Source organism: Cibotium barometz, chromosome 24 (genome assembly GCF_041138505.1).
Source record: "Cibotium barometz isolate CiBa-2024 chromosome 24, ASM4113850v1, whole genome shotgun sequence".
Taxonomy (NCBI): Eukaryota; Viridiplantae; Streptophyta; class Polypodiopsida; order Cyatheales; family Cibotiaceae; genus Cibotium; species Cibotium barometz.
The window spans coordinates 34,821,206-34,848,702 of record NC_141069.1 but is presented as its reverse complement, the minus strand read 5'-3'; the positions used below and the strand labels follow the sequence as shown (position 1 = coordinate 34,848,702).

The window sequence follows — 27,497 nt, the reverse complement described above, 5'->3', positions numbered from 1 at the left end:
TTGTCAAGAAGACTCGAGATACATGATGTCTTACTTCATAGAAGCATTATTCATGCTCTTACTTCATGGAAGCATTATTCGCTTGGGGCTGATTTCATGGTGAAGACGAATCATCAAAGTTTGAGATATTTTCTGACCCAAACTAAGCTTTCCGTGAAGCATATGAGGTGGGCAAACTTTTTGTCCATGTTTCATTTCTAGATTATCCATACACCTGGAAAGAAGAATGTGGTTGGAGATGCTCTATCTACAAGACCACAGGTACATTCAGTGACCATTGCGTATCATAGAGTGTTGGATTCCATGAGAGATCACTATGTGCATGATGAGGACTTTGGTGGGATTATGTGGAAGCTATCCATACACCTGGAAAGAAGAATGTGGTTGGAAATGCTCTATCTGGAAGACCAAAGGTACATTCAATGACCATTGCATATCATAGAGTATTGGATTCTAGGAGAGATCACTATGTGCATGATGAGGACTTTGGTAGGATTATGCGGGAGCTAGAGGATGGTCAGACAGTTAATCACTATTCCTTGAAAGAGGGATATTTGATGATGGATACATGGTTATGCATAGCCAAAGATTTGAGGCAAAAAGTGATCGAGGAGTCCCATGCACCACCTTATGGAGGGCATAGAGGTATTTTTTCTACTATGCATGCATTGGAACGATACTTCTATTGGCCTAGCATGAGAAAGGATATTTACAAGTATGTATCCAATTGTTTGACTTGTCAAAAGGTTAAGTATAATTGTCAAAAGACTTCAGGACTGCTAATGCCTCTACCCATGCCCGAGAGGACATGGGAAGGTATAGCGATGCACTTCATTTTTGACTTGCCAAAGTCAAAGTTTGGGAATGATGGTATTTGGACCATTGTGGACAGGTTCAGTAAGCAAGCTCATTTCATTCCAATAAGGAAGACCATCAAGGCAGATCACATGGCAAGGATTTTTCTAGCACAAGTGTTCAAACATCATGGAATGCCCTGCGTGAGTTTGTTTTGGAGAGCATTGTTTCATAATATGGGGACGAAATTGGATTTTTCTTTCTCATTTCGTCCATAGACGAATGGCCAGAGTGAGATAGCAAGTTTCAGCTATATTGGATTTGTTAAAGTGCTATGCGGCAGAACAGAAAACTGAGTGGGAGAACTATCTTCCACTAGTAGAGTTTGCCTACAACAATATAGTGCATAGTTGAACAGGAAAGGCATCGTTCGAGGTTGTTTATGGCAAAGTTATTCTACCACCACGTCTAAGGACCAAGGATGAGATCTTCGTAGTAGATGAGTATGTTAGAGATTTGGATATAGCTTTTGCACAGGTGCGGATAGGCATAGAGAGGTTCAAATGCTAAGCAAAAAAAAGGCTGCGGATAAGCATAGGAGATTGGAGTATAAGGAAGGTGATTTGGTATTGTTGAAGTTTGAGAAAGCAAGGCTTCGAGGAAAGAAGAAGGGCAAAGAGAAGGTTTATCGTAAGTTGTCCAACAATTACTATGGACCTTTCCAAATATTGGAAAAGATCAAGGATGTGGCTTTCAGACTAGCATTGCCCGATTATTGGAGGATTCACAATGCTTTTCATGAGTCTCCTAAGAGCTTATAAGGGTCCCCGAACCTTTGGAACCACTGAACGAGGATTCATCGGAAATTGAAGAGCTAGAGGAAGTTCTTCAACTAGAACAGATTGTCTTTCATAAGGAAAGAAGGGGATTACATGGCAAGGTTACTAGAAAGTACCTTGTCAAGTTTAAGAATTATTCAGCTATGGATGCCAAGTGGGTGGATGAGAACTTCTTTGCGGAGTATCGAGCTTTTCAATTGAGGACGTCTGATTAGAAGCTGAGGTGATGTCACTGGCCTTTGTATTTTGATATCCAAGGAACCGTGAACAAAGGAGAATGCTCAAGGTTTATATTCCAGTGCAAGGAATTAAGTATTCTAGAAGTTGAGGGTTTTTGTCCAAGTTGTGTCCAAAAGGAGCAACTCTGAGATTGAACAACACTAAATCTTTTGTACAAGAGTCGTGGAGGCACTGTTTAGTAGTGAAGGAGATCAGAACTGAGTAAATGGATAGGAATACTGTTAGTTTACCATAGTCAGACATTGACATGGGTAGTTGGACTAGAGTAAGAATTGGTGTAAAAGCTAAGAAATTGGTGTCAAAACCAAGGAATTGTTTGTGCATTCATTTGTTCATTTGATTTATGCCTGTGAGCATATCTATATATGGGGTCGGGGAGGCTCGATGAAATCCAAGGACGAACATGTGTGCACGTGTTTGTGTCTTCTGACATATGTGATGGTGGTGGGATGGGGGGTTGATCTGGTACTTCGTACAAGGATCATGCATATGTGTGCCGTATGGATGGAGATGTGATGGGTGTGGATGGGCATTTCTCCTAGATTTTCTTCCAGCCCATAGTTGACACCTTTGAGAGATTGGTATAAGTCCATGTATTGGCCCTTAACATGTGCTCGTTTCTTATGTGTGGTTGTGTATTGGTTAATCCTTTGAGCATCTCGCTCTTGGATTTGGCCAGTGGCTACCTCGCATAGTTGACACCCACGTGTTGTGCGGCATTCCTCGTCATACCAACCTTTTGGGGCATGTTGCCGGTGGGGGGGTCTGGTGGTAGATCGGCTGGTGGATGGAAATTCGGCTATGGTAGAGGTGTGTAAGATTGTGGGGTGAGCTGAGAGGTGAGGTTGGCTAGTGGGAGATTGGGGTCTACATACGTTAGATGTCCGTAGAGATGGTCGGACTAAGTTGAGTCCCCATCATGGTGGAAGTGAATTTGGGTGTAGTCGGAGATGGGCAGCGGCGGTGGTGAGGAAAGCTGAGGGTGAAGGAGAGAGGCATGGTCGGTGGTGAGGAAAGCTGAGGGTGAAGGAGAGAGGCATGGTCGGCTCCAAGGGGCCATGTGGGAATGGCGAAGGTATGTATGGATGTGGCTAAAGCCGGAGATCGCCGGAGATCCCATTAGGTAATCCACTGTACTTGAGTCTCCGCCATGTGGGAACTTGGAAGCATGTGAGAGCCGGAAGAAGGCCAATGGGACATCCCGTTGAAGATGGCTAAGCCATGTGTGGTCCCCAGCACGAGGAACTCTCTCCCTGATGCTGTAATGTCCTCTCTGTCCTGTGATGCTCGCTGAATGCCAATCTCCTCCGAGTCTATCTCCTGCATGGTCGGCTCCTCTTGGTCATATACAGATGCATGCTCACTCTGAGTCCTGGCGTTGAAGTCCCCTAAACGGAGAACTTCGCCAAAGCGTGAGAACTCAATGATGTTTGCATGGAGGGGATAAAACTGCTCTCCCTCCTTTAGAATAGCATATGAGGACTTCCTAGGTGGGAAGTAACATACTGCAATGTGTAAACATCCCTCTGATGTGACTTGTAACCTCACCCACATAAAGCGTGCTTTTGTGTCTCTCTGGACTATGGTGATCATGGGCTGTAGATGTGTCCTGAATAGTACCGCCACATGTGCGTGTCTCCTCTCGGTAGGGGGATGCCTAGTCATAGCCTGAAATGCGTGGTAGCCCTCTCGCTGGGATCTGTTGGGTCTCTGTGAAGAAGATAATGTCCCTCTCTGTAAAAACTACCTTAAGGCCTCCAATGCCTGACCATAGTGTCCCATTGCAGTTCCAAATTGCTAGCTTACAGACCCTGCGTCCCTTTTTGGGGCGCCGCTCTGTGACGATGACTCGCCCGTCCCTGTATATTGCCCACTGGCGGGCCTCGTGCACCTTGGGCATGTTTGCCCACCTGTGCTCTACCTGGGTTTGGGTAAGATCATCTCCTAGGTAGATCTTCTCCCCTTGGAGAGCTGACCGTGTGTTTCATGAAGGCCTCTTGGCTAGCAAGGTCCGAGAATTTCAAGATGAGAAGACACTCCCGTGAGGTGTCCCGTCCCACAGGCCATGTGTCTATACTCCACATATGGAGTCCCTTCTACTTTGAGTTTCTTGCATAGGGCTAGAGCGTCAGCCTCGGGGGATTCCTGCTCCTTTAGCCCTGTCACCCTCACAGGATGAGCATGGTAGTTTTTCTTTTCGTAGTTTTCTGTAATTTGGAGCTCTCCTCCTAAGAAAGTTTAGGCAATCTGTACCCATCTAAATTGCGAACCTTTGTGACATATTTATAAGTTCTCTCCAATGCAAGCATCTCAAGTGGCCTACGTCGTGTCTCCCAATGCATGATGACATAGGGGGTGGTTACCTTCACCCCAAGGTGCCGACGTAGAAACATCTTTTGTTCCTGTTCAATTTCCTTTCATGTAGATTTGGATATGCTTCCTCCCCAAACCTCTACTCCATACAAGAGGACCGGAGTGATCAATGCATCAAATAAAGCAGCTTGAACGTGCCACCCATGCGTATCACTTTGGTTGCATTGGCTCTCAACGATATAATAGCTTGCCCACCTAGCTTCCAATTTACGTTCAATACATGTTGCCCACTTGTGATTCACTGGCACATCAGTACCCAAGTACTTGAACTTTTGCACTATCTGAATTGGCTGCTCCAAATATGTAAAAACTGGCATTTCAATGGGCTGATTTGTTTTGACATCCATCACTTTAGTTTTTGCCACATTCACGAGTAGTCCACTTGCGTTACAAAAAGCCTCAAGAGCTTCTAGGAGGCGCTGTAGAGTGGGGGGATCATATGCAAACAACACTACATCATCAGCATGCATAAGTAGCATGACAAGGTCTCTCCCAAGATAAGGCCCTTCAAGCCCTTCACATTTTGCTACTGCAGAGATCATCTCTTCTAGCTTGTCAATGTACAACGTTGGAGATAGCGGACATCCTTGTTTGACTCCCATGGTACTTAGAAAGGCATTGAGAACCCCATATCTGTTTTATGTTGGCATCTAACATGCTCATATAAGCGTGCAACTGCAACTTTATATTCCAATGGCACTCCTAATTGCTCCATTCTCTCTCCCAGAGCCCTTTTCAAGGGACTGTCAAAAGCCTTTCTGAAATCCACAAAACAGCAGTACATTGTGTTGCCTTTTAATCTACTTTGCTCCATCAAAACCCCTCAATGTAACAAGATGACCTGTAGTGCTGTGTTCAGCCTGAAAGCCTGCTTGTCCAAGTGCCCTTTTCATATGATTTTCAGCCCATGAGCTGAGCTTTTGCTCCACAATAGTACCAAACATCTTTGCCATAACTGAGCTAATTGTACGATAGTTAGTGAGCTGATTGGGATCTCCTCCCTTGTAAATAGGTTTAATCTAATTCATTTGCCAGTCACATGGAAAACCATCTTGGATTGCTTGATTCATAAGCATACCAAGCCATTCTTTCGCTTAAGGTCCCGTCCATTTTAGTAATTCACATGAAAGTTGTAATGAATCTGCAGCCTTGCCGCTTGCTAGTTTCTTTGCCTCTTTCTACACATCCAAGATTTAGATGCAATCTTCCTTTGGAACTTGGAACACTTACGTCATTGGCATGGCATCATCATGTGTATAAAGATCTTGTACATAAGCATGGCATCCTCAGAGAAGTCTCCTTGCACATTCACTTTTGGGTCCTTGAGTTCCTTTCATGCTCTTCTTGGTGCTTTCTTAAATAGAATCTTCTTTCTCACCTCTTGGCTCTTGTCATGATGCCTTCTCTTAGTACGTGTTATCTCTTTGTATCTTTTGTATGCTTCCTGCTTATGTACGCCTTCTTCCATGCTCATAAAAGCTTTTCGGGCCATCTTACATTCATCATCAAACGATACATCACATGGAAATCTAGGCATTTGATGTTATTTTCTCACATGTGTACCAAAATGTTGTTGAGCTGTACAGTAAATAACATCCTTAAAGTGATCCTGTCACAAACGGGCACATGTATACGGAACCAATTTCACTACCAAAACAACATACATACATCAACCATTCTTGGCATATACATGATTACCATCATTGTGAAACATTACATGAGCATATACATCCTGCAAACATAAACCAACTTGCACATGACACAGCACTAGGGGCTGAAGTTGCCTCCCCCCCCCCCCCCCCCTAGTGGCATCCTCAGAGAAGTCTCCTTGCACATTCACTTTTGGGCCCTTGAGTTCCTTTCATGCTCTTCTTGGTGCTTTCTTAAATAGAATCTTCTTTCTCACCTCTTGGCTCTTGTCATGATGCCTTCTCTTAGTACGTGTTATCTCTTTGTATCTTTTGTATGCTTCCTGCTTATGTACGCCTTCTTCCATGCTCATAAAAGCTTTTCGGGCCATCTTACATTCATCATCAAACGATACATTACATGGAAATCTAGGCATTTGACGTTATTTTCTCACATGTGTACCAAAATGTTGTTGAGCTGTACAGTAAATAACATCCTTAAAGTGATCCTGTCACAAACGGGCACGTGTATACGGAACCAATTTCACTACCAAAACAACATACATACATCAACCATTCTTGGCATATACATGATTACCATCATTGTGAAACATTACATGAGCATATACATCCTGCAAACATAAACCAACTTGCACATGACACAGCACTAGGGGCTGAAGTTGCCCCCCCCCCCCCCCCCCCCCCCCCCCCCCCCCCCCCCCCCCCCCCCCGAGGTATCTTTATTACCAACAGAAGTATTTATATGTACAAGATGCGGGTGCCCGGAGAGTACACACTTATCCAGTCGACACCAGATTTATCCAACTGTGAAAACATAGGTAAACACATTACCTCATAGTCACAGGGAATGGGCATTTATAGACTCGGGAATGTTGGGGATGAAAGCATCTTCCCGTTCCCATTCCCGTCCCATGTTACTCTATAGTCACAAGGAATGGCCATTCTCAATCTTTTCCGTCCCCGTTCCCCGTCCCCATTTCGCATCCCATGTGACTGCATTACCTGCAAACTCCTCGATCACCAACCAAGGTTGAGTGGTCACCAACCACTCCTGTTGCAACACCCTCGGTCACCAACCAAGGTTGAGCGATCACCAACCGCTCCTGTAGAAATACCCTCGGTCACCAACCAGGGTAGAGTGATCACCAGCCACTCCTATACTACTCTGATAGAGCGATCACCAACCCTCCAATAAAGTGCTGTCCCAAACCTGCAAAACAGTAACCAGCCATGGTTTTGCCTCACTGGCCACCCACAGGTTCCACCAGATCACATCCCCAGGCTTGATACTTGTCTAGGGACATGTTTGCTCAAGTTTCGTCGCGAGAAACCTCCTGCAAACCTGTAAAAACAGCCAATAATGGCCCTTACAACAGGCAGCCAGCTCCTGTTGAGGTTCTGTTCACTCCATCCAAGCCCTGTTCTCAGCAGAGTAGCACAAAAACAGTCCCAACAGCCATGCGCCAGCTTCTCGAAACAAATCTAACAGCCTGCAGCCCTGTAGATGCAGTCGGCCAGCCCTGTAGAGAGAGAAATAGCAGCCAGCCAACCCTGGGACTCTTGCTCTTGGCATGTTCTCCAGCTGTAGCTCATGCAAACTGAGTAAACTTGCCGTTTTTCCTGTCCAAACAGCTCCTAACAGCCCACGTTTTTCAGATGAGTGCTCTGCAAGTTAGGGCTTGCCCACTTTGGCCCTCCCACACCTAGAATAGCAACTCGTGGAACTATTTGGGAGTGCCCGGGTGCCCATCTCTCATAATTGGCCTTGGTTCATTAGAAATAGTCCAGCCTGATGTAAACTCACTTATAAAATTATAAGTGTGTCCGCCCACACTTTAAGTGAATGTGAACCCTGCACCCAATAAACCTTAGTAACATGAAATAATGAATAAATTGGGTTAAGTGTGCACACTTACCACCTGCAAAACACACAAGGAAACCATGTAAGTCCCAAACAAGTGTGCACACGCGTATCCACGGGTTGTCCAGGTTTCCCCGGTGCCCGTGAACATTCACAGGCAAAATACCAAGCAATGTCCAGGCATCAAAAACAAGTCATCCATGCATGTGCAACTCACATACATATGCTGGTGCACAAACATAGTGGATGAAATTTCCCAACTTACATCTTGTACATCCAACTAGCCCGTTATAGGCGCCGTCCACACAAGACCAAAGAGTACTCACCAGGGTAACCACCCTTCCATGAGTCCAGAGTCACTCACCAAGGTTACCACCATTCCATGAGTTCATAAATCATGCCAGGAACTCACACCAGGATACCAATCCTTCCATGGAGCCCTTCCACATGTATTCAATCATGACTCTGTAATACATGTGTAATCACCTGTCTCGGGGAACATTCTAGTTCCGTTGAGAATGACCATATTAGTAGTAGCATAGAAACAAGGGCCTTTCCATATTGTGTCACTGTTAAATCTTGGGAGTTTCGAAGTTTTTTTGGATCTGATTCTTCGTTGCCTTCTTGGAAAGGCATTAAACTAATTGGACATAACTGCTTGCTCCCAGTGCGTGCATTGAGCAGAAGAACTGTCCCGAGTTTACTGAATGTCAACACGTCCATACATAGATCTACTACTACAGGGTCAAAAGGATCCAAAGAGTACATACCATAAAAATTTGAGTCACTATGAGGTATATAGCATCCAGCTATGTAGAAATCATATTGTCCTGCATTCACATGTACCCATATGTACCTTTTGTATTCATCACATTTACACACTTTGACTACATCACCAAGTGACTCGTGAAATATGCATGCAACTCTGCCTCGCAGCTTTTTGCATGGATTCCATATAGATTCTGTTACATAACTCTCAATCTTTGGCAAACGACAAGCATCATGTTCCCAAGTCTCTGCTAAGAAAATTAAATCTGCAGTTTCAGCCACATCACTTAAGTTAGCACCCTTTCGCCATGGATAGCCTCTACAATTTACGACACGTAAGCATGTCGTAGCAGTCCCATAGGTCACGTAGAGAGAGAAAGAAAGAAAGAAAGAAAGAAAGAAAGAAAGTTATATTAACATCTACGGAAGACCCCTAAGGCCTATGAGACCAAAAGTAATACAATGGTACCATGGATATACTGAGCCATGGAAAACTGAAAGAAAAATAAAATGAAAACATTTGATAGTACATGTGATCGGCAGATGATCCTGTGTAGAGTGAGATATGCTGTGATGAGCTAATGACGATACCCGCCTCGGCTAGAACCGATCTGATGGTGGAGTGAACGTCAGGCCTCTGTGATGGGAACGTGACATGTCGGCAGAGAACCTCACGAATCCATCTCTGTGTGGTGGAGGGTCCTGATGCTCCGGGTCGGGGATGTCTGGCTCGTAGAATGGATCGAGCTCTCTCACTAAGAACTCCTCTGGGACGTGGACCTGGAGCATGGGTATGGGTGGTGGTCTCTGATGTAGTAGAGGAACTGTTGTGGGAAATGGATTCCAAAGTGGATGTATGTACCACAAAGAAATTTGTGATGGCTCTCTGTGAGGTGTCCTGACTGAGCTGGGGCTGTCTCTCAGCATGCTGCCTCAACACTACATCCTTGTGTCGTCTAAGCTCTATCAAGTACATGCCCAAGCACCTGTGATCCTCAAGGGAGGCCGGAGGGAGTGTGTGAAAAGGGCAGAATAGGGCGCACCAGGCCAGGGCAGGCAACGGCGGGTAGGGAAGAGCAGGGTAGGCGGCAGCAGGCAAGGATCAATGCGTGTTGTACAAGAGAGGGTAGGGCAGAGGTTCACGTGTTGCGCGCGCGAGAGAGAGAGAGAGACAGAGACAGAGAGACAGAGAGAGAGTTATATTAAACGTCTTCAAAAGACCCAGTGGGTCTATGAGTCCAAAAGTGAAACAATAGTGTCCATGTAATCTCGTCATGGTACAAAAGAAAACAAAAACTAGAGCTATGAGCTGGAAATGTCAAATCCGAACCATATGATACAAAGTGGGACCATTATCATCATACAACCTATGGAGCTAACCCCCCGCTAGGAGGAGAGGGCCATCAAGAATATCGAGCATGGGGTTAGCTTGTAGAGAGAGAGAGAGAGAGAGAGAGAGAGAGAGAGAGAGAGGGGTATTAACGTCGGTAGAATGCAACATGAGGGCATATACGACCAAGTTACCAATGGGGGGGGCTTGAACTCGGGTGGATCATGGCCTTTATAAGGGCCCTCGCAAGAGAGAGAGAGAGAGAGAGAGAGAGAGAGAGAGAGAGAGAGAGAGAGAGAGAAGAGGGAAATTTACGTCTTACAAAAGGCCCGATTGGCCTAAGACGATTACAAGTATCCATAGAATATCAACATGTGAGAGAGAGAGAGAGAGAGAGAGAGAGAGGGGGGGGGGAGATTAAACGTCTACTAAAGATCCAATGGGCCTATGAGACCAAAGTGATACAATAATGTCCATGGCATATCTCATCATGAAATGGAAAATAAAACAGAAAGAACATAAACATAGCTATCTCACTGGGGTGATACAAAACTGTCCATGGAAACTCATCATGGAATACTAAGAACATAGAAACATGAGAGCAACATCAGCTCCTAGATGGTGTACCACTCTCCAAAATATCAAACATGGGGCTAATGAGTTGTTGAGAGGTCTCCCTTAGCTATGTCACGTGGAAAGGTAGCCCGGTGGCGGTGGAGCATGTCCTAGATCTGGAGTTGATGAGGTGATTGTGACCGATGGCCAGGGGCCCGGGGGCGTTGGGCACATTGGATTGCGGAGGCTCGGACCGAGGTAGCTCCTCTCGGGCAAGGTAGGTCTAGAGTAGCTCGTGGAGGGTCCACAAGATCCACTATATCGGTGTCCACGTCCTGGGTCCGGAAGAAACTGGTGATGGTTGGCTGGCGAGGGAGGGGGCGGCGTGGTTGGGGTTGAAGCTCTCTCAAGAAGGTGTCCCTGAAGACTAAGCAGGGTTAGGGTTAGGGTTTACACAAAGCAATCATGCGTGGAAAACCAAGGAGCAGGAGATGAACACGACTGCTGTAGATCTCAATGATTGAAAAAAAAAATGAAGTACAAGCCACATGATAGTGACCCCTAAAGGATAAGTGTTCACATGACCGGCCATAAATGTGCCGGGTGGACCAAAACACTTATAAACTGCATATAAGTGAAACTGAACTAAACTGGGGGAAAAAACCTCCACTAACTGAAGTAAAAAGTGTCCCAGTAACCTACTGATGATCACTAGCACTCCTCTGGGTGCATACACAGCATAAAACCCAACAAACCCCCCTGGAGTGATATGTGATCACTGTACATCATCCACCAAAAGGAAACAAATTCAAAGCATTGTGGAATGCTTCAAATTTCGGACGTGGTAATGCCTTGGTGAAGATGTCTGTCACATTCTGATCTGTAGGACAGTAGATCAGACTGATATCTCCTGCCTGGAGTCTCTCCCGAACAAAATGATAGTGAATTTCAATGTGTTTCGTGCGAGCATGAAACACAGGATTCCTGGCCACAGCAATGGCACTCTGGCTATCAGTATAGATAGGTGTAGGCTCCTCCACTGAAATATCCATATCAGTCATAAGACGACGCAGCCAAACACACTCAACAGTAGTAGTGTAGGCTGCTTTGTACTCTGCCTCACAAGACGAAGTGGCCACTGTGGTCTGTTTCTTGCTTAGCCAAGAAATGCATGAAGCGCCAAGGAAGAAACAATTCCCACTAGTGGAATGTCTGGTATCAAAATCACCAGCCCAATCTGAATCATTGTAAGCGTGTAACTGCATGTCACCCCCCTCAGGATAAAGCAAACCAAGAGACGAGGTACCCTGCAAATAACGGAATACACGCTTCACAGCTTGCCAATGTGACAACCGTGGGCTGTGCATGAATCTGCTCAACTGAGAGACTGCATACTGAATATCTGGCCTTGTATTACACAAGTATATGAGGCACCCAACAGCCTGAGCATATGTAGTGGCATCAAAGGAAACACTGTCATTTTGTAGTGACAGTTTCATCCCAGGCTCCATAGGAGTACTAATAGGCTTGCAATCCTGAAATTTAAACTTCTCCAGAAGTCTAGCAACATAACGTGATTGCAACAACCCAATGCCTCTGTTATCCTGCACAAACTGTATGCCCAAATAGTAATGTACAAGACCCAAGTCAGACATGTCAAATGTCTGTTGCAGTATCTCCTTAAATGCTGCAATTTTGTCATCATTTGATCCCATGAGCAAGAGATCATCCACATAAAGACTGATGACCAGCAGATCTGTCTCTTCTTTCTTCACATACAAAGTGGTCTCTGATGGACTGTTCACAAATCCCTGAGTGAGTAGAAAAGCATCTATTTTTGCATACCAAGCTCGTGGAGCTTGTTTCAAACCATACAAGGCCTTTTTCAGCCTGCATACTTTCCCCTCATGACCATGTTCTGCAAATCCCATGGGCTGAAATACATAAACTTCCTCCTCGAGGTCCCCATGTAGGAATGCAGTCTTTATGTCCAACTAGTGAACAACCCAACCACGATGTGCAGCCAATGCAATGACACACCTAAGTGTCGACATACGGGATGTAGGAGCAAATGTCTCCTCATAATCAATGCCCTTTTTCTGTGCATAGCCCTTTGCAACTAGACGGGCTTTGTACCTGTCAATGGATCCATCTGCATGTCTTTTCAACTTATAGACCCATTTAGTACCAATGGCTTTCTTGCCTTTGGGCAGATCAACCAAATCCCATGTTTGATTCTTTTTAATAGAATCAATCTCATCCTGCATGGCTTTGTTCCAATGCACATTATCTCGTGCATCCACAAATGAATCAGGCTCATCATCATCCTGTAAACTGGCTGCCATAACCAGATTCAAATCCATGATGTGTGCATGCTCATTGGTCCTTGTCTCCCTACGAGTACGACCAGCAAGAGGACCCTCTAAATGGCTGTCCTGTAATGTCCTCAAATACCATCTAGGTATATGTCTGACCTGTGGTGCCTGCTGTCCCATATTTGGTTCAGCTTCTGGCTCATTTGGCTGCTGAATTTCTGCACCACCTACATCATTTGCTGGCTGTCCAGTACCCTCATGAGTTGGATCACCAACTGTGGAATGAAACTCCATGGGTAGTAGACCTTCAAACACATCATTTTCAGCCTGATTTGCCTCATAACCAGCCATGGATAATTCTGATTTTTCATCAAAAATCACATCCCGACTGATGAATATCTTCCTGGATAGTGGGTCATATAACCTGTAGCCCTTGCTCTCACGGCTATACCCAACAAAAATGCATTTTGTGGCTTTATCATCAAGCTTCCTCCTTAACTCTTTGGGTATGTGTGCATAAGCAAGACACCCAAAGATACGAAAATGAGATACAGAAGGCTTGCGGCCATGCCAAGCCTCATAAGGAGTAATAGAAACCAATGCCTTTGTGGGACATCGATTTAAAATACGACAAGCACACATTACTGCTTCCACCCAAAAGATATGTGGTAGTCTTTTTGCCTTTAGCATACATCTGGCCATCTCCATGAGTGACCGATTTTTCCTTTCTGCAACCCCATTCTGCTGTGGAGTGTAAGGAGTAGTATACTGATGTTTTATACCTCTACTCCCAAGAAAGGAATTCAGCACATGTGACATATATTCCCCCCCTCGGTCAGAACGGAGAGTCTTCACTTTGCATCCTGACTCTGTCTCAGCAAGTGCTACAAAGGCCAAAAATGCATCATATACCTGTGATTTCTGTGTCAAAGGATAGACCCAGCAAATACGAGAGAAGTCATCAATAAATGTTGCAAAATAAAAGCAACCACCTAATGACTTCGTCTGCATGGGACCACAAAGATCACTGTGTATAAGTTGCAACTTTGCAGTTGCTCTTAGAGCCTGATCACGTGGGAAGGAAAACCTGTGCATTTTTCCCAAAATACATCCTTCACAAATGTGATCTGGAGGCTTCTCCATGAGAGGTAGATCTGTAAACATATTATGTCGCTGCATAAGCATAAGACTACCAAAATTTACATGCCCCATGCGAGCATGCCATAACTCCGCATCAACCATAGCTGGAGTAAGAGTGAATGCATGATAAGCAGACTGATCCACTGGCTGAAATGCATCCAACTCATAAAGTCCATGACATAATGTACCAGTAAGCATCAAGGTCAAGGCATTTGCTTTGTCTCTGACCATGCATTTATCATCATCAAAGTGGACTTGCATTCCACAATGTGCTAAAGAAGAAATGGACAACAAATTCTTCTTTATCCCTGGTACATATAAGGCATCTGTAAGGCGGAGAATGGAGCCATCAATGGCTGTAAGCTGAATCTCCCCAATGCCACAAACTGGATATGAAGCATTGTTGGCACACTGAACAGTTTTGCCAACAGGGGCAGGGCCAACATGACTAAACAAATCCCTGCGAGATGTGATATGCTTTGAGGCACCACTATCAAAATACCAAGTACATGCATGCTCTGTCAAACTGAGTGCCTGTGAAGACCAAGAGGCATCATAGCTGCATGTATAAAAACAGTAATCCCTGTCCTCAACAAAAGAAGTAGTCTCTGGAGGAGCTTTAGGAGCATCATTAACAGACATCCCAGCTTCCTTTGCCTTCTCTTTGGCAATCCTCTTCCTACATTCCGTGATGTAGTGACCTGGCTTCTTACAGTAATGACATTTGCCCTTCTTCTTGGGCTGTCCATCACCTTTCTTGGTATCCTGTGAAGAACCACCATCACCTGAATTTTGATTTGCACTCTTTGGCTGAGATTTCCCTTTCCCCTTTTGACCTGTAGTAAATGCTTGTTCAGCATTTGTGTTCATATTCATATTCTTCCTCATTTGCTCCTCTTGTAGTAAGAGAGCAACAAGTTCCTGATACTTGAGGGGTTCAACAGCATTCCTCATGCTGAGGTTCAAAGAGGTATGGAAAGCCAAGTAAGATCTTGGCAAAGAGTGCAAGATGGTGGACACAAGCTGTGTCTCAGGAATAATCTCATCCACATTGATGAGTTGCTCTCTCAAATCCTGCAGCTTGTTTAAGTGGCTAGACATATCATCTCCTTCATTCATCTTCTGATTTTCCAGCTCTCTTTTCAAAAATGAGATCCTAGCCTCATTACGAGCAGCATACATTTGCTCCAAAGTCACCCATGCATTCTGTGAAGTGCCAGCTGAACGAATATGAGGTATAATGGACCTCTGAACTGACAATGCAATGAGTGACAAAGCTTGTGCATCCCTGGCATCCCATGTCTTTTGAGCATTTGTTCTCTGAACAGGCAAGAGCTGTCCTGGAGCCTGTACCTGTTGTCCTCGTCCACGAGCACCCCCTTGGGGAGGAGTCTCTGGAGCCAATGGACCTGGACGTGGTTCATCACCACTAACAAAATCCCAAAGACCTTTTGCCACAAGCACATTTTTCAGCATAAAACTCCACAAGGAGTAGTTCGTGCCATCCAATTTGTCTTCCTTAGACAAATATGTGAATACATCACTTTGCTGTTGATTTGCCATTATGCTTTACGCACAATGTTGTACTTGTTTACCAAAAAACCCAATAGCAAAAACCCTGATAACAACTGTACTCCACTGAATACAGTTCACCCAAATCTGCCTGCACTCTCAATCCTCTGAATGTGCAGCTTAATGCACCAATGACTGAGTAGAGCAGCAAATGGCGTACACAATGCCAAAATGCCCCAAAAAATGCCCAAATTTGCTGCACCCAAACTGTGCAAAAATCTGTATATTTTCTTGCTAGAAAATCTGCCTGTTGTGCTTGTATATTTTCACAGAGAAAATAAAAATGCCCAAAAATTGAATTTTAATGCTTACCACCGAATGACACTGTAGGTTGTGTTATTTCTGCAGGTACAGTCCTCAAATACACAGCACTGAATGCTGCACTGAAAGTACACAGTGCACGTTTCTCTGTGCAGGTGACAAAAAACGCTGACTGTACAGAAGCTAGTCGAAGGCGGCGCTGTACTCAGCTGGTACTGTACGGAGCACTGTATTGAACAGTGCGAACAGGTACACACCAGGTACTGTATTGAAGCGCAGGTGACAGTCGGCGTATGACTGTGCAGGTGACAGGTACTGTGGCTGGTACACGTGCGCTGAAGTTGTAGGCGTACGGTGGCTGGTACATGTGCGCTGAAGGCGGCGTGCTGTACCCGAATGAAGGACACTTATAGTAGTTGTAGGTGGCGTACTATAGTACCCGACTGAAGGCAACCGATTACGGGCAGCAGGCGTAGAGTCTATCTGACGGCGCACAGGTGTACGGGCTGAAGGCGAACTGGATGCGACTAGGCACGGGCAGGTGGCGCACACGTACAGCTGAAGGCGGCGCAGGCTTGGTGTACGGGCAGCAGATGCTGAAGCCGGCGCTTGACTGAATGTGCGTATACTGTACGGGCAGCAGCAACAAATGTACGGGTAGTGTTGAGCAGAGCTTCAATGGCTCTGATACCAATTGAAGACTAAGCAGGGTTAGGGTTAGGGTTTACACAAAGCAATCAGGCGTGGAAAACCAAGGTGCAGGAGATGAACACGACTGCTGTAGATCTCAATGATTGAAAAAAAAAAATGAAGTACAAGCCACATGATAGTGACCCCTAAAGGATAAGTGTTCACATGACCGGCCATAAATGTGCCGGGTGGACCAAAACACTTATAAACTGCATATAAGTGAAACTGAACTAAACTGGGGGAAAAAACCTCCACTAACTGAAGTAAAAAGTGCCCCAGTAACCTACTGATGATCACTAGCACTCCTCTGGGTGCATACACAGCATAAAACCCAACAGTCCCTGTGTGTGCGGAGCTCAAGAAGGAAGAGGCCTAGGCAATGCTGGTCCTGGAAGTCAATGATCCTTGAGAGTGGACCAAATCCCTCAAGAAATAGACAGTGAAACCTCTCACGGATCTCATAATATATTGGGCAGCGGCATATGTAATGCTCCTCTGTCTCGACCTTTGTGTGGAATAATCGGCAGATCCTCTCCTCTCTGGGTCTCCGTATGAGCTTCCTGGTACCGAAGATGTGCTCGGCTCTACTTGTCTCCACTCTAAGGCGGTGGGATGAAACCCGTAGTTGGCCAATCGCAATCCGCATGGCATGGGACATGTGAACACTCAAATAGCCCCGCTCATGGATGAATCCATCCTAAGTGAGTGTGAGGAAGTGATCTCTACAGAAGTGCATCTTCGTGGGGAGCTCCGGAGGTGTGATCCAATGGGTGTAGAGGCTAAGAAGATCTAACCGGATTTCTCGGTTGTTATCCTGCGAGAGAGCTAGAGAAAAGGGGAGTCCAAACTGTATTGAAGGGCCATGCGAAACCCATATACTGAGAACCAAGTGGAAACTAGTGCATACCATACTCCAGAGTGGCCCTCAAGTGCTAGCTATCTCAAGGATTCTAGGGCAAGCCTCGGGTACTTGTGGGGATCCATGTGACTAATGCGATGGAGGTATGTGAGAGTGCATCCACTACCATCGGGGCTGCAGCAAACTCTGCCTGGATAATCTGGTGTGGGACAGATGGTTTTTCTGCGGATCATACGGGAGAACATCATGACCTGGGGCCTCTCAACTCACTGCAGATCCTCATCGGATAAATCTAGCCCTAGAAGGCTGCTCCATACATCAAGGCTGGCGTGAGCTCCTAGAAATGTGCCTAGAAGCACTGCCGCTCAAGTAAGCTCAAGGCTGCATATCCCCGTGTCACTCTGGCATGTGCTACGGGAAGCATGGTGAAGTCTGGGCTACTGAAAGTGGCACCAAGGTAGACATAGGATGAGACAATCTCCACAGGATCCCCTCTATATGTGAAGCTCAATCTGGATGTGAAGGGGCGAGAGGTATTGAAGACCATTACCTTGGTTTTACGAAGGGTAACAGAGAGGTCCCGCTGAGTGCAAAAGTCTTGTAAGGCATCCAACTGTCTCTGAAGCTCCTTGGCTGAGTCTAAGAGGAGGACGATGTCATTTGCATAAAGTAGTATGGGGATCAATGAGGTCCCGCTGAGTGCAAAAGTCCTATAAGGCATCCAACTGTCTCTGAAGCCCCTTGGCTGAGTTTAAGAGGAGGACGATGTCATCTGCATAAAGTAGTATAGGATTCAATATGCCTGCCAGTGTGGGACCAGCCTCGCTTAATCCGTCAATGAAGCTTGAGATCTCATCAACGTAGAGGCCGAAAAGAGTGGGTGACTGAGGGCAGCCCTGTTTCACCACAATAGTGCTGGAAATCTTTTGTGATGTACCTCTTGGGGCTCTCACTCATCCGATGACGGACTCATAGAGGGCGATCATGGTTAGTTAGTACGAAAGGTACGGTACGGTACGGTACGATAAAATACGGTACTAATTGGTACCTTAAAATTTTTTGAGGTACGGTACGCTATTAGTACGTTTTTTTTTAAGAAATACTTCCTAAACTTAAAAATTGTAGACAAGAAGTTACAAAATAGTAGAACCATGAACATAATGTCATCATGCCATTAGAGTACAAAATTGCTACAAAAGGATAGGCCAAAAACTCATGGCATGGGTGACCGCCAACATGCGTACATACATGATACTACATACTACAATACATCATCTATGGGCTAGAAGGAGATAGATGCCCAATGCCTAGAGAGCTATAACATATCAAAAGTCTACATCATCACCAACATCTGCATGATCATCAACATGATCACTACTAGAGTGTCCATCAAGAGAGTTCTCTGAAGAGGACTATTCGAAGGTGGACGAGACACTCTGGGGATCATTCTCGCTAAGTAGGTTGCCATCATCATCAAACAAGGACTCTCTAGGCCGTGGGGTATCATCATGAGGGGGCAATGGAATATCATCATGAAGGCGGGGATTGGAGCTCGAGGATCCCCGTCTCACATATGTGCGAAGGCCACCCTTTGCCGATACCGAAGGAGGAGGCCTATGAACTCCAACTGCTCAGCCCCGTCCATGCTGACTCCTGGTGCTGCGAGTATCTGCTGCCACAAGCTCACTATAGAGCTCCATGAAGATTGCCTCCTCCTCATCAGGCAATATGATCACTTGCCTAATATGGCAATGGCAAGTGCACATGCTCCTGACAAACAACTCCCTATAGGCTGCAAAGGGCAATGAATGGCTCTCTAGAAGACTGAAATTGCTCCACGCAACAACAACACTGCAAAGGGCAATGAATGGCTCTCTAGAAGACTGAAATTGCTCCACGCAACAACACCACTGCAAAAAAAAAAAAAAAAAAAAAAAAAACGTACGGTATCGTACGAATCCGTACGGTACCGTACCGTACAACAGGTACGTACGACTGAAATCGTACGACGTACGGAACTAACCCTGAGGGCGATGATGCTCCAAATCATGTCAGATGGGACTCCTATCTCCTGTAGACGGTGTAGGAGGCAGGCTTGGGGTACAGTATCAAAAGCTTTGCGGAAATCCACAAAGCAGCAGTAAATCCTCTGATGTCTACCCTCCTCAATGATGGCATGGAGGGTAAAGATGTGGTCATGGGTAGAGTAGCTCCTCTGAAAGCCAGCATGTCCTAAGGCTCTGTAGCCCTGGCTCTCTGCGAATGAAGTTATGAACTGAGCTCCGCCTCTAGCCCTGATCCATAGAGTTTGGCCAATGTGTGGCCAATCATGATCGTCCTCTAATTATTAGGATCAAGTGGATCTCCGGCTTTGAAGATGGGGGTGATGGTGTCGGTGGACCAAGAGGGTGGAAATCCTTCACAAAGGGCTCTATTGAACATGTAGGCTAGTAGGGGCGCTAGGGTATCATCGCCATGCGAGATGTACCGGCAGTGAGTCCCTCATGATCCTGGGCTCGAGGACCATGCCCTTTGTGAAGAAGGTGGAGGTGGTGGGACAGGGATCTGGTGGTGGGGGTAGGGGTGGCTGATGGGGGATATGATAGAGGGAGCGTGCAAAGGAGTGCCATTTGTCCCCTCTAGGCCTCTTTGCAGTTCGGCCCTAAGAAAAGTCGGTATAACTCATCCTCTTTCTGAGTGTAGAACCCCTGTTTCGTGCGTTGGGTGAGCCGTTGAGAAATCCGTTGGGCTTGGCGCTTTCGTGATTTGCCCAATCCGTACCTCATGCTTAGGACGGGAGCGTGTGGCCCGACATTCGTCATCATACCAACAGTTCTGGGGCATGGAACCACAAGGTGGCTTGGCGGAGACCGCCGCGTGTAGATGACAGAAGTGGTTGCAGATGTGTGGAGTACAGTGGTGAGATGTGATGTGAGGGTGGATAGTGAATAGTAGGTTCCACATCCTGGAGTTGGCGGTAGATGTGGTTGGAGTAAAACAAGGCCAAGCTCGTGATCAAAAAGGACCTGAGTGTAATGTGAGATGGGGGGTGGTGGTCGAAGAAAGGGTCGTGTGCAAGTAAGAGTGAAAGAGAGGTAGGCATGGTGAGCTTCATAGGGGGGTGGCGGGATGGAGAAGTCTGGGAGAAGGTGTGCCAAAGCCAGAGATCCCATAAGGTAGTCCATGGTGCTAGTAGCTCCTGAGTGAGGGAAGGAGGTGAGGGCGTCGGAGGAGGGCCATCGAGACATCCCATTATAGATAACGAGATCATGTGCTGCTCCCAGCTCTAAGAAATCTTCCATACACCGTGACCTCACGGGCCTGTGATGATCTCTGCAGCCCTGTGTCAGAGAAATGAAATGAAATGATATATTAACGTCTCTAAGAGGCCATAATGGCCTATGAGACCAAAACAGAGAGTACATCTGAAGTTGGTGTCTCATCAAAGAGAACAACTAAATGAGACTAAAAAGTACAATAAACTGATTGTCCTACAGTTATAAGAACAGAACTGTAAGACTCCGAGATGATACTGAGTAGAAAATACTGGAAAATACTGAAAAATGTATATCAGGTAGATCCATGTATGCTGATCAGTTGAAGTGTTGCCCTCTCCTTAGATCAAGTATCTCCGCCATGGGGCTGTCTAGAATGGAGAGGTCGTAGAAGCAAGGTAGGGGCCTTCGATGCCGAGCAATAATGGCTCTGATCTAGCGATGGTGAGGATGCCGTGGTCGGGATCCTGATGGGTTTGGCTGACGAGCACGACATAAGATAACTGCTCTATCAGTGGTGACTCCCTGGGAGCGTGGTCGGTGCCCTGATGGCCCAATGGAGGAGGTATCAGGAGAGGTGTGGGCTGGGTTGCTGGTGCTGGTGCTGAAGAAATTTGGTGCCGAAGAAATCTGTCAGGGTCCTCTGTCTAGGTACATCATGGCTTGGCCTCCTGTCTGCCAAGAGGGTCTCTTTGTGTCTCCTGAGCTCAAGTAGAAACAATCCCAAGCATCTCTGATCCTCAAACTCCATGACACTGCATAACGGCCCAAAACCCTCTCGGAAAAGGCAGTGATATCTCCCTCGGATCTCATAATAGACTGTACATCGGCAAATGTAGTGTTCCTCTGTCTCTACCTCCTGGTAGCATAGCTGACAAATGCGGTCATCCAAGATCTGATGCACATATCGCCCTGTCTGTGATGAGGTCCGGATCTGTCCAATGGCACAACGTATCCCATGTGATAGGTGTACATCCATGTACGCCGGGCGGGTGATAAAATCATCTGGTGAGAGGTGTAGAAAATGGCTCTTGTAATGAGCCTTTTTTGTGCCTAAGGGATCAAGGGGGCTAGTCCATGTCCTCTCTGTGTCCACTCTGATGATATCCATCCTGATCACGCGGTTTTGCTCCGAGTGGGTGAGATCCAAAAATGGACAATCCAGACTGTACTGAAAGGGTGGTAGTGCCTCTATCCGCAAACCATGTAGGTCAAACCATGATCTCATCTGAGCGTACCAGCAATGAGTATCTCCATCCTCTTCCAACTGTATGGATGAGGTCAATGCCAATCGGGAGTACCTCTGCTGAGGGAGCTCCCATAGCCGCTGTAAAAAGGTAACAGCTTGGAATAGGGCCTCGGTGACTACTGGTGGAGCACCCAGCTCAGCCCGAACAACTTCATGTGGTACTGTTGATTTGCTCCAAATCATGCGGGCAATCATCATAATCAGTGGTCTCTCTATTTGCCTCCATCCCTCATCTGTCCCTCTCTGAGATCTGTGATGTATACTGGGCCCCCAAATTGGAGCTCCATACAGGAGGGTCGGTGTGACAAGCATATCAAATAGCCACAATTTGGTGCGTGGCTCCTGAAACTGTATGTGTGCACACTGCCTCTCAAGTGCCCCCAAGGCTGCATGCCCTCGAGCTAATCTAGCTGCTGCTGCCTCCTTCAGGGAGAAACGTGGTCCTGTGAAAGTAACTCCCAAGTAGACATACGACCTGACATACTCTACCAGCTCCCCTCGGAAAGTGAATTGAGGCTCTGATCTCGTCACTCATGCCTGTGTGGTGTTAAACACCATAACCTTGGTTTTCCCAAGGTTCACTGTCAGATCTCTATATGCACATAAAGCGTGTAATGCATCCATGTGTCTCTGTAATCCCTCCGCAGAGTCTGAGATTAGAACAATATCATCAGCATATAACAAGATGGGTATCAACACCCCTGCCAGGCATGCCCCTGGGTCTCCCAATCTGTCTACATAATCAGAGACCGCATCAATGTACAGTCCGAAGAGGGTGGGCGATAGCGGGCATCCGTGCTTCACCCCTATCGTGCTGGTCACCCTATCAGATAGTCCGCCTGGAGCTCGGACTCTGCTTGTCACAGACTCATACAAAGCATGTATCCCCCACTGCATATCCTCGGGTACCTCAATGTCATGCAATCTGTGCATAAGCTGGCACGTGGTACGGTATCGAAGGCTTTGCGGAAGTTCACAAAGCAGCACTATATCCTTCTCTTCTGTGCCCTGCCCTCTTCAATAAGTGCCCGAAGTGTCAATATGTATCCAAGGTAGTAAATCCTCTCCTGAAGCCAGCCTGTCCATGTGCTCGATGACCATGCCTCTCTGCCCATCGGCTCAGCTCCGACTCCAATATAGAGCCATATAGTTTGGCCAAGTAATGACCAATGATGATCGTCCTGTAGTTGCCTGGTACCATGGGGTCTGCACTCTTAAAGAGTGGTACAATGATATGCTCTGTTCAGCTTGTCGGGAAACCCTCACAAATGGCACGATTAAACACATGTACGATGAGCGGAGCCAAAGTGTCTCGTGCATATGAGAAGTGCTCTCCAACTAGCCCATCATGATCCTGTGCCTTTCCATTCTGTAACGTGTCTATCGCATCTAGCACCATCCGCATAGTAAAAAAGGTGCTGCTAGCCGGTCTAGCTCCCAGTGGAGGGGGGGCGGGGGGCTGTCCTGGTGCATCATATAGCTCTCTAGCATAAGTATGCCATGCTTCAGGTGCAGTAATCGGAGAGAGAGAGAGAGAGAGAGAGAGAGAGAGAGAGAGAGAGAGAGAGGTTATTAGAAGTATTGTTTTTTTTTGCCTATCTAGTAATCAAAATAAATGTCTTGCAGGTCTTGTGCAGAGGAGGCTCTTCAGAGGATACATGGAACTGTCATTGGTCAGCAAGCTGTCAGACTTTCATGGGGCAGAAGCCCTGTGAAAAATCAGGTGAATTTTGCAATGAAGCAGGGTGCTAAAATCAAATATTTTAAATGTGAAGGTTCAAGGTTTGTCCATTGCTAACTGTGGATCCCTTGAGAGAATCTGATTCACAAGTTCTTTTGAGACCATTGAAACTGGTATTTTCTCCACGAGTACATTTGTCATGCTTGGACTATTAAACCATCCTAGCCTCTGTTGCACAGGTGGCTCCAGCCGGTCACATGCTGTGGAATAGTACGCATTTCGGATTTTCTTACAAGCTTAGCTGTTATGGCTGTGCTCGTGCATTCAACTCTCTGTTTTTTGATTACTTGGGCCTAGTGATCTTTCAGTTCTGCATTTTGTCTCTCCCCCCCCCCCCCCTCTCTTTCTCACACACGTGTGCACGCGCACGCGCGCACACACACACACACACACACACACACACACACTGCATTTTGTCTCTCCCCCCCTCACACGCACGCACGCACGCTTTTTTTCTTGCTTGTGGTTGGCGACAATTTCGTCTTACTGGGTCTCATGTGATGAAATTTGCAGGCACAGCTGCAGTCTTGTCCTTAAATTATAAATCTTTTTTTGACTTGCACTTTTTCATTGATTGCAGACCTTGGGCTGGGGGCAGGGTCAGGCTGACCCGAACCAGTGGAATCAAGGCTACTATGGGTATTCAGAAGGTTATGAAGGATATGGCTATGCTTCACAACCGCAAGATGCTTCATATGCTTACAGCAGTTACCCAGTATATGGAAACTACCCTCAACAGTTGGTAAGCTAGGATTGAAGTCAAAGGATCCACCCTAGTCCGTAAGTTACGATCCTTGAATCTTGAAATATAAGAGATACCGATCTCCTTATTTGTTTTTGCATGCTTTAGACGGAGGTTCAGACTGGAACTGAAAGCGTTGGTGGTCAAGCACCAGATTACAGAGAGGAAGAAAAAATTGATCTTCTGGCAGCTCCTGATGTTGACAAGTGAGTGAACTGAACTGTGGGGTTCGGCTTCTGGTGTGGTGTCTGTTTGATGTTGTTATTACCTCAAAGGGAAGTTGATGTCATATTTTGGTCTTTCTGCTTGTCCATGCAGACTGAATGCTGCATACATTGCACTGCATGAACGTCCAGCGGTAGCGCATCATCTTTGGCTCACCACTTCAGAAAATATGTAAACTGCCTGGTCTGTCAGATTGCATAAAAAGACGAACATTGGCATTTAAGCCCCCATATAAATCCAGGAATGATTCCAGCCTTCTATTTTTAGAGGACAGCTCTCACCGTGTGGGGATTGTTTCATTGTTGAGTTTGGTCTGAGTGGCCATGTGTATGGAAGATGTTTTGTACAGGATGGTGAGCCTCACCATATCACTATTGTTCTTTCTATGGTGTTGGAGTTGACTGCCCCGGCACTGCAGGATGGTGAGGCTCACCATATGATGTTGGAGTGAAGTGCCCCTCATGAGGAAGGTCCCCCGTCATGGGATTGGTCTAGACACATCAGTGCAATGCCACGAGGATTATGTATTTGAAATTTTTTGCATGGCATACACTTGACTATTGAGATTGTTGAAACGTTGATGCCGTTAGAGACTAGGCAATTGAATTATGGAAAATCACACTTGACGTGATTGATCATGACAAAAATAGTTTTTTACAGTAGTTTGAAACAATAGGAAACACATTGTGTGACATCATAGTTGAAGCGGGCAAGATTCTTATTGTCATACATTGAATTGTCTGGGAAGTTCAGGGGGGAACTATTGGAGTGTGAGAAGGCAAGGAGTGTCGTCTTTGAGGAAAGTAAATTTGGATTTAAGCATTCTTAGCTAGGTGCTTTACAGGGTATTTGACTTAGATGATTCAGTGGCAAAAAGCTTGGTGTTGAGAAACATGGTGACGAGACCACAGAGAGAGCATGGTTGGTTGCTTGGTTTTCAGTGTGCTTTGTGAGTATGTAAGCATACACGAGAAATGGTTGAGAGTTAGGAAGAATGGTGACTTTACACCCTCTTTTTTGTTGCTATGTGGTGGTTTGCAACATAAACAGAGGTGATTTTTCTTTTTCTTTTTCTTTTTCTTTTTTCTAACTAGGCTTAGGCCCAAAATCCTCCCATAGTCACCTGTTTTACCCTCCCGTAGGCGCTTTTTTATTTGCCCTTTGGCAGTGCTGCGGAGGAAGCACCATGTGGGTTTTTGAACCCAGGACCTCTTGGTCCTAGTCAAACATCTCTACCACATGAGCTATCACCTTATTGGCCGAGGAGATTTGATTTTAATCTCTCTCTCTCTCTCTCTCTCTCTCTCTCTCTCTCTCTCTCTCCATTTAGGGTAGACATTATGGTGTATCATTTACAATGGGTAATCTGAGTGGCCCTCCATAAAAAAATCATACTTGCTTTTTCTTTGCACCATCCACCCTCTTATCTACATTACCGCCAAGTGGAAGGGATTCTCTTCCACCATCCAACCTCCTATCTACATTAACCACCCTCTTATTATCTACATCATACGATAGAGGTTAGCATTAACATGGCTCATTCACAAAGCAGCCTTGCAATCTTTCCCTCTCAAAAAAGGTTAAAGGTAGATTTGGTGCACGTCACACTTCCCTAAATAAGTGTTGTGATGATGAATGCAAAGCTAATGAGATAGAGATTCATTTGTTGTTGCTCCCCTGTGCAACACATGAGTTGTAGGTTGACGATTATTGCTTAGAGGCCACACACCATACTCACATCCCTCTATGTCCTCGTTGCTCCCATGTGCTACACATCATTGGTCTTTGGGCCTACAATGTTTGTCACCCACGAACCTTGCCAATTGGTGGCAAGTCTTCACACTTAAGTGATGGTGTTTAGTTATATGTTGTTGATTGGTCCCACGCTTTACTTGTGTGTCCCACACTTCGCCATTGTGAACTTGTAGAGGTCATAACACTCTTTCCATTTTAGGAAGATGTAAACATTGGATAAGCTATTATTAAAATTTTAAACGTTGCCTCTCTCAAGTCCGTTCAAATTTTCATGAGACTTTTCTTATAGAGGCTTCATATGTACATGAGTACGAGGTTTAGGGAAAAAATTTATCGTAAAATTTGGCATTTCCATACCACTTGTCTTGAGGATCATAGAGCTTGTAGCTTGGGAACACCAAAGGCAAGATAGATGGCCTTGGAGATCTGACATGCCTCTTGGAAGCTAGTTTTATGCACGTTGGCCATGTGTTGGGTTCTTAGTGATGCGCTAATCATGGTGATGGTAGTGCTAGGGGTTGCTTTGGGGAGGCAAGCAGTTGGTCAAATTGTCCTTCATTCGATGCTTGGGGGTTTCCCCAGTTGTAGCACTCAGATGTATCATGATTTTTGTAACGTTGTTTCATATGATTGAAGCTATGGCCTGAAATGTGGATATTTCATACTTGTATGATTTTGATGGCATACAACACGTAAAAATGCGTTAGGATTTCTTGTTTTCATTCATATGCCTTAAGAGGATTCCCTATTTTGATTCAAATTTTCTATATAGGAAGATGTCACAAGTTCTTTGTGTAAAACTCACCTTAATATTTATTCAAGGTTGTGTTTGGGAATAAAGAAAACTTGACCCAGAGCTGCAACAGTACTATGCACATGTTCATGAAGATGAATTCACCTATGACTAGAAAGAAGTCTGATTCTTGGTCTATTTAATAGAATAAGTAGGAAAGGAGCCATTTTAAGCCATATCTAAAAGAACTTTACTACTAATGGCATTCAAGTCATGCAAAACACCAGGAAAAATAGCATTATGATACAGCAAGGATATTAAGTGGCATGTAGTCATTAAAAAACTCTCAAAGGTTAATAATACCTTTTTTGTATTCTTTTCTCAAATTTTGCTAATACCTTTGCTGTATTTGGAACATGATCATAATTTATTATAACTTTGAAAACACATCCAAAGCTACAAATATAAAACCAAAAAGTAGGACACCCACTTACATGGATTTAGACCAATGTAATCTTGTATCTTTATTG

The 27,497-nt window shown here is 45.5% G+C and overlaps 1 protein-coding gene across 1 annotated transcript in view; it reads left to right on the top strand.

Annotated features, from left to right (window-relative positions):
- The window catches only part of LOC147625218 (polyadenylate-binding protein RBP47B'-like), a 102,455-nt gene extending 77,329 nt beyond the window's left edge, over nucleotides 1-25,126 (top strand). Inside the window, exons 5-8 of the mRNA XM_086818485.1 lie at nucleotides 23,398-23,494; nucleotides 24,093-24,254; nucleotides 24,363-24,460; nucleotides 24,573-25,126. Coding sequence (XP_086674611.1) covers nucleotides 23,398-23,494; nucleotides 24,093-24,254; nucleotides 24,363-24,460; nucleotides 24,573-24,654 — 439 coding nt within the window. The 3' untranslated portion in view covers nucleotides 24,655-25,126. The remainder of the gene's footprint in view (nucleotides 1-23,397; nucleotides 23,495-24,092; nucleotides 24,255-24,362; nucleotides 24,461-24,572) is intronic.
- Nucleotides 25,127-27,497: the final 2,371 nt, after the last annotated feature.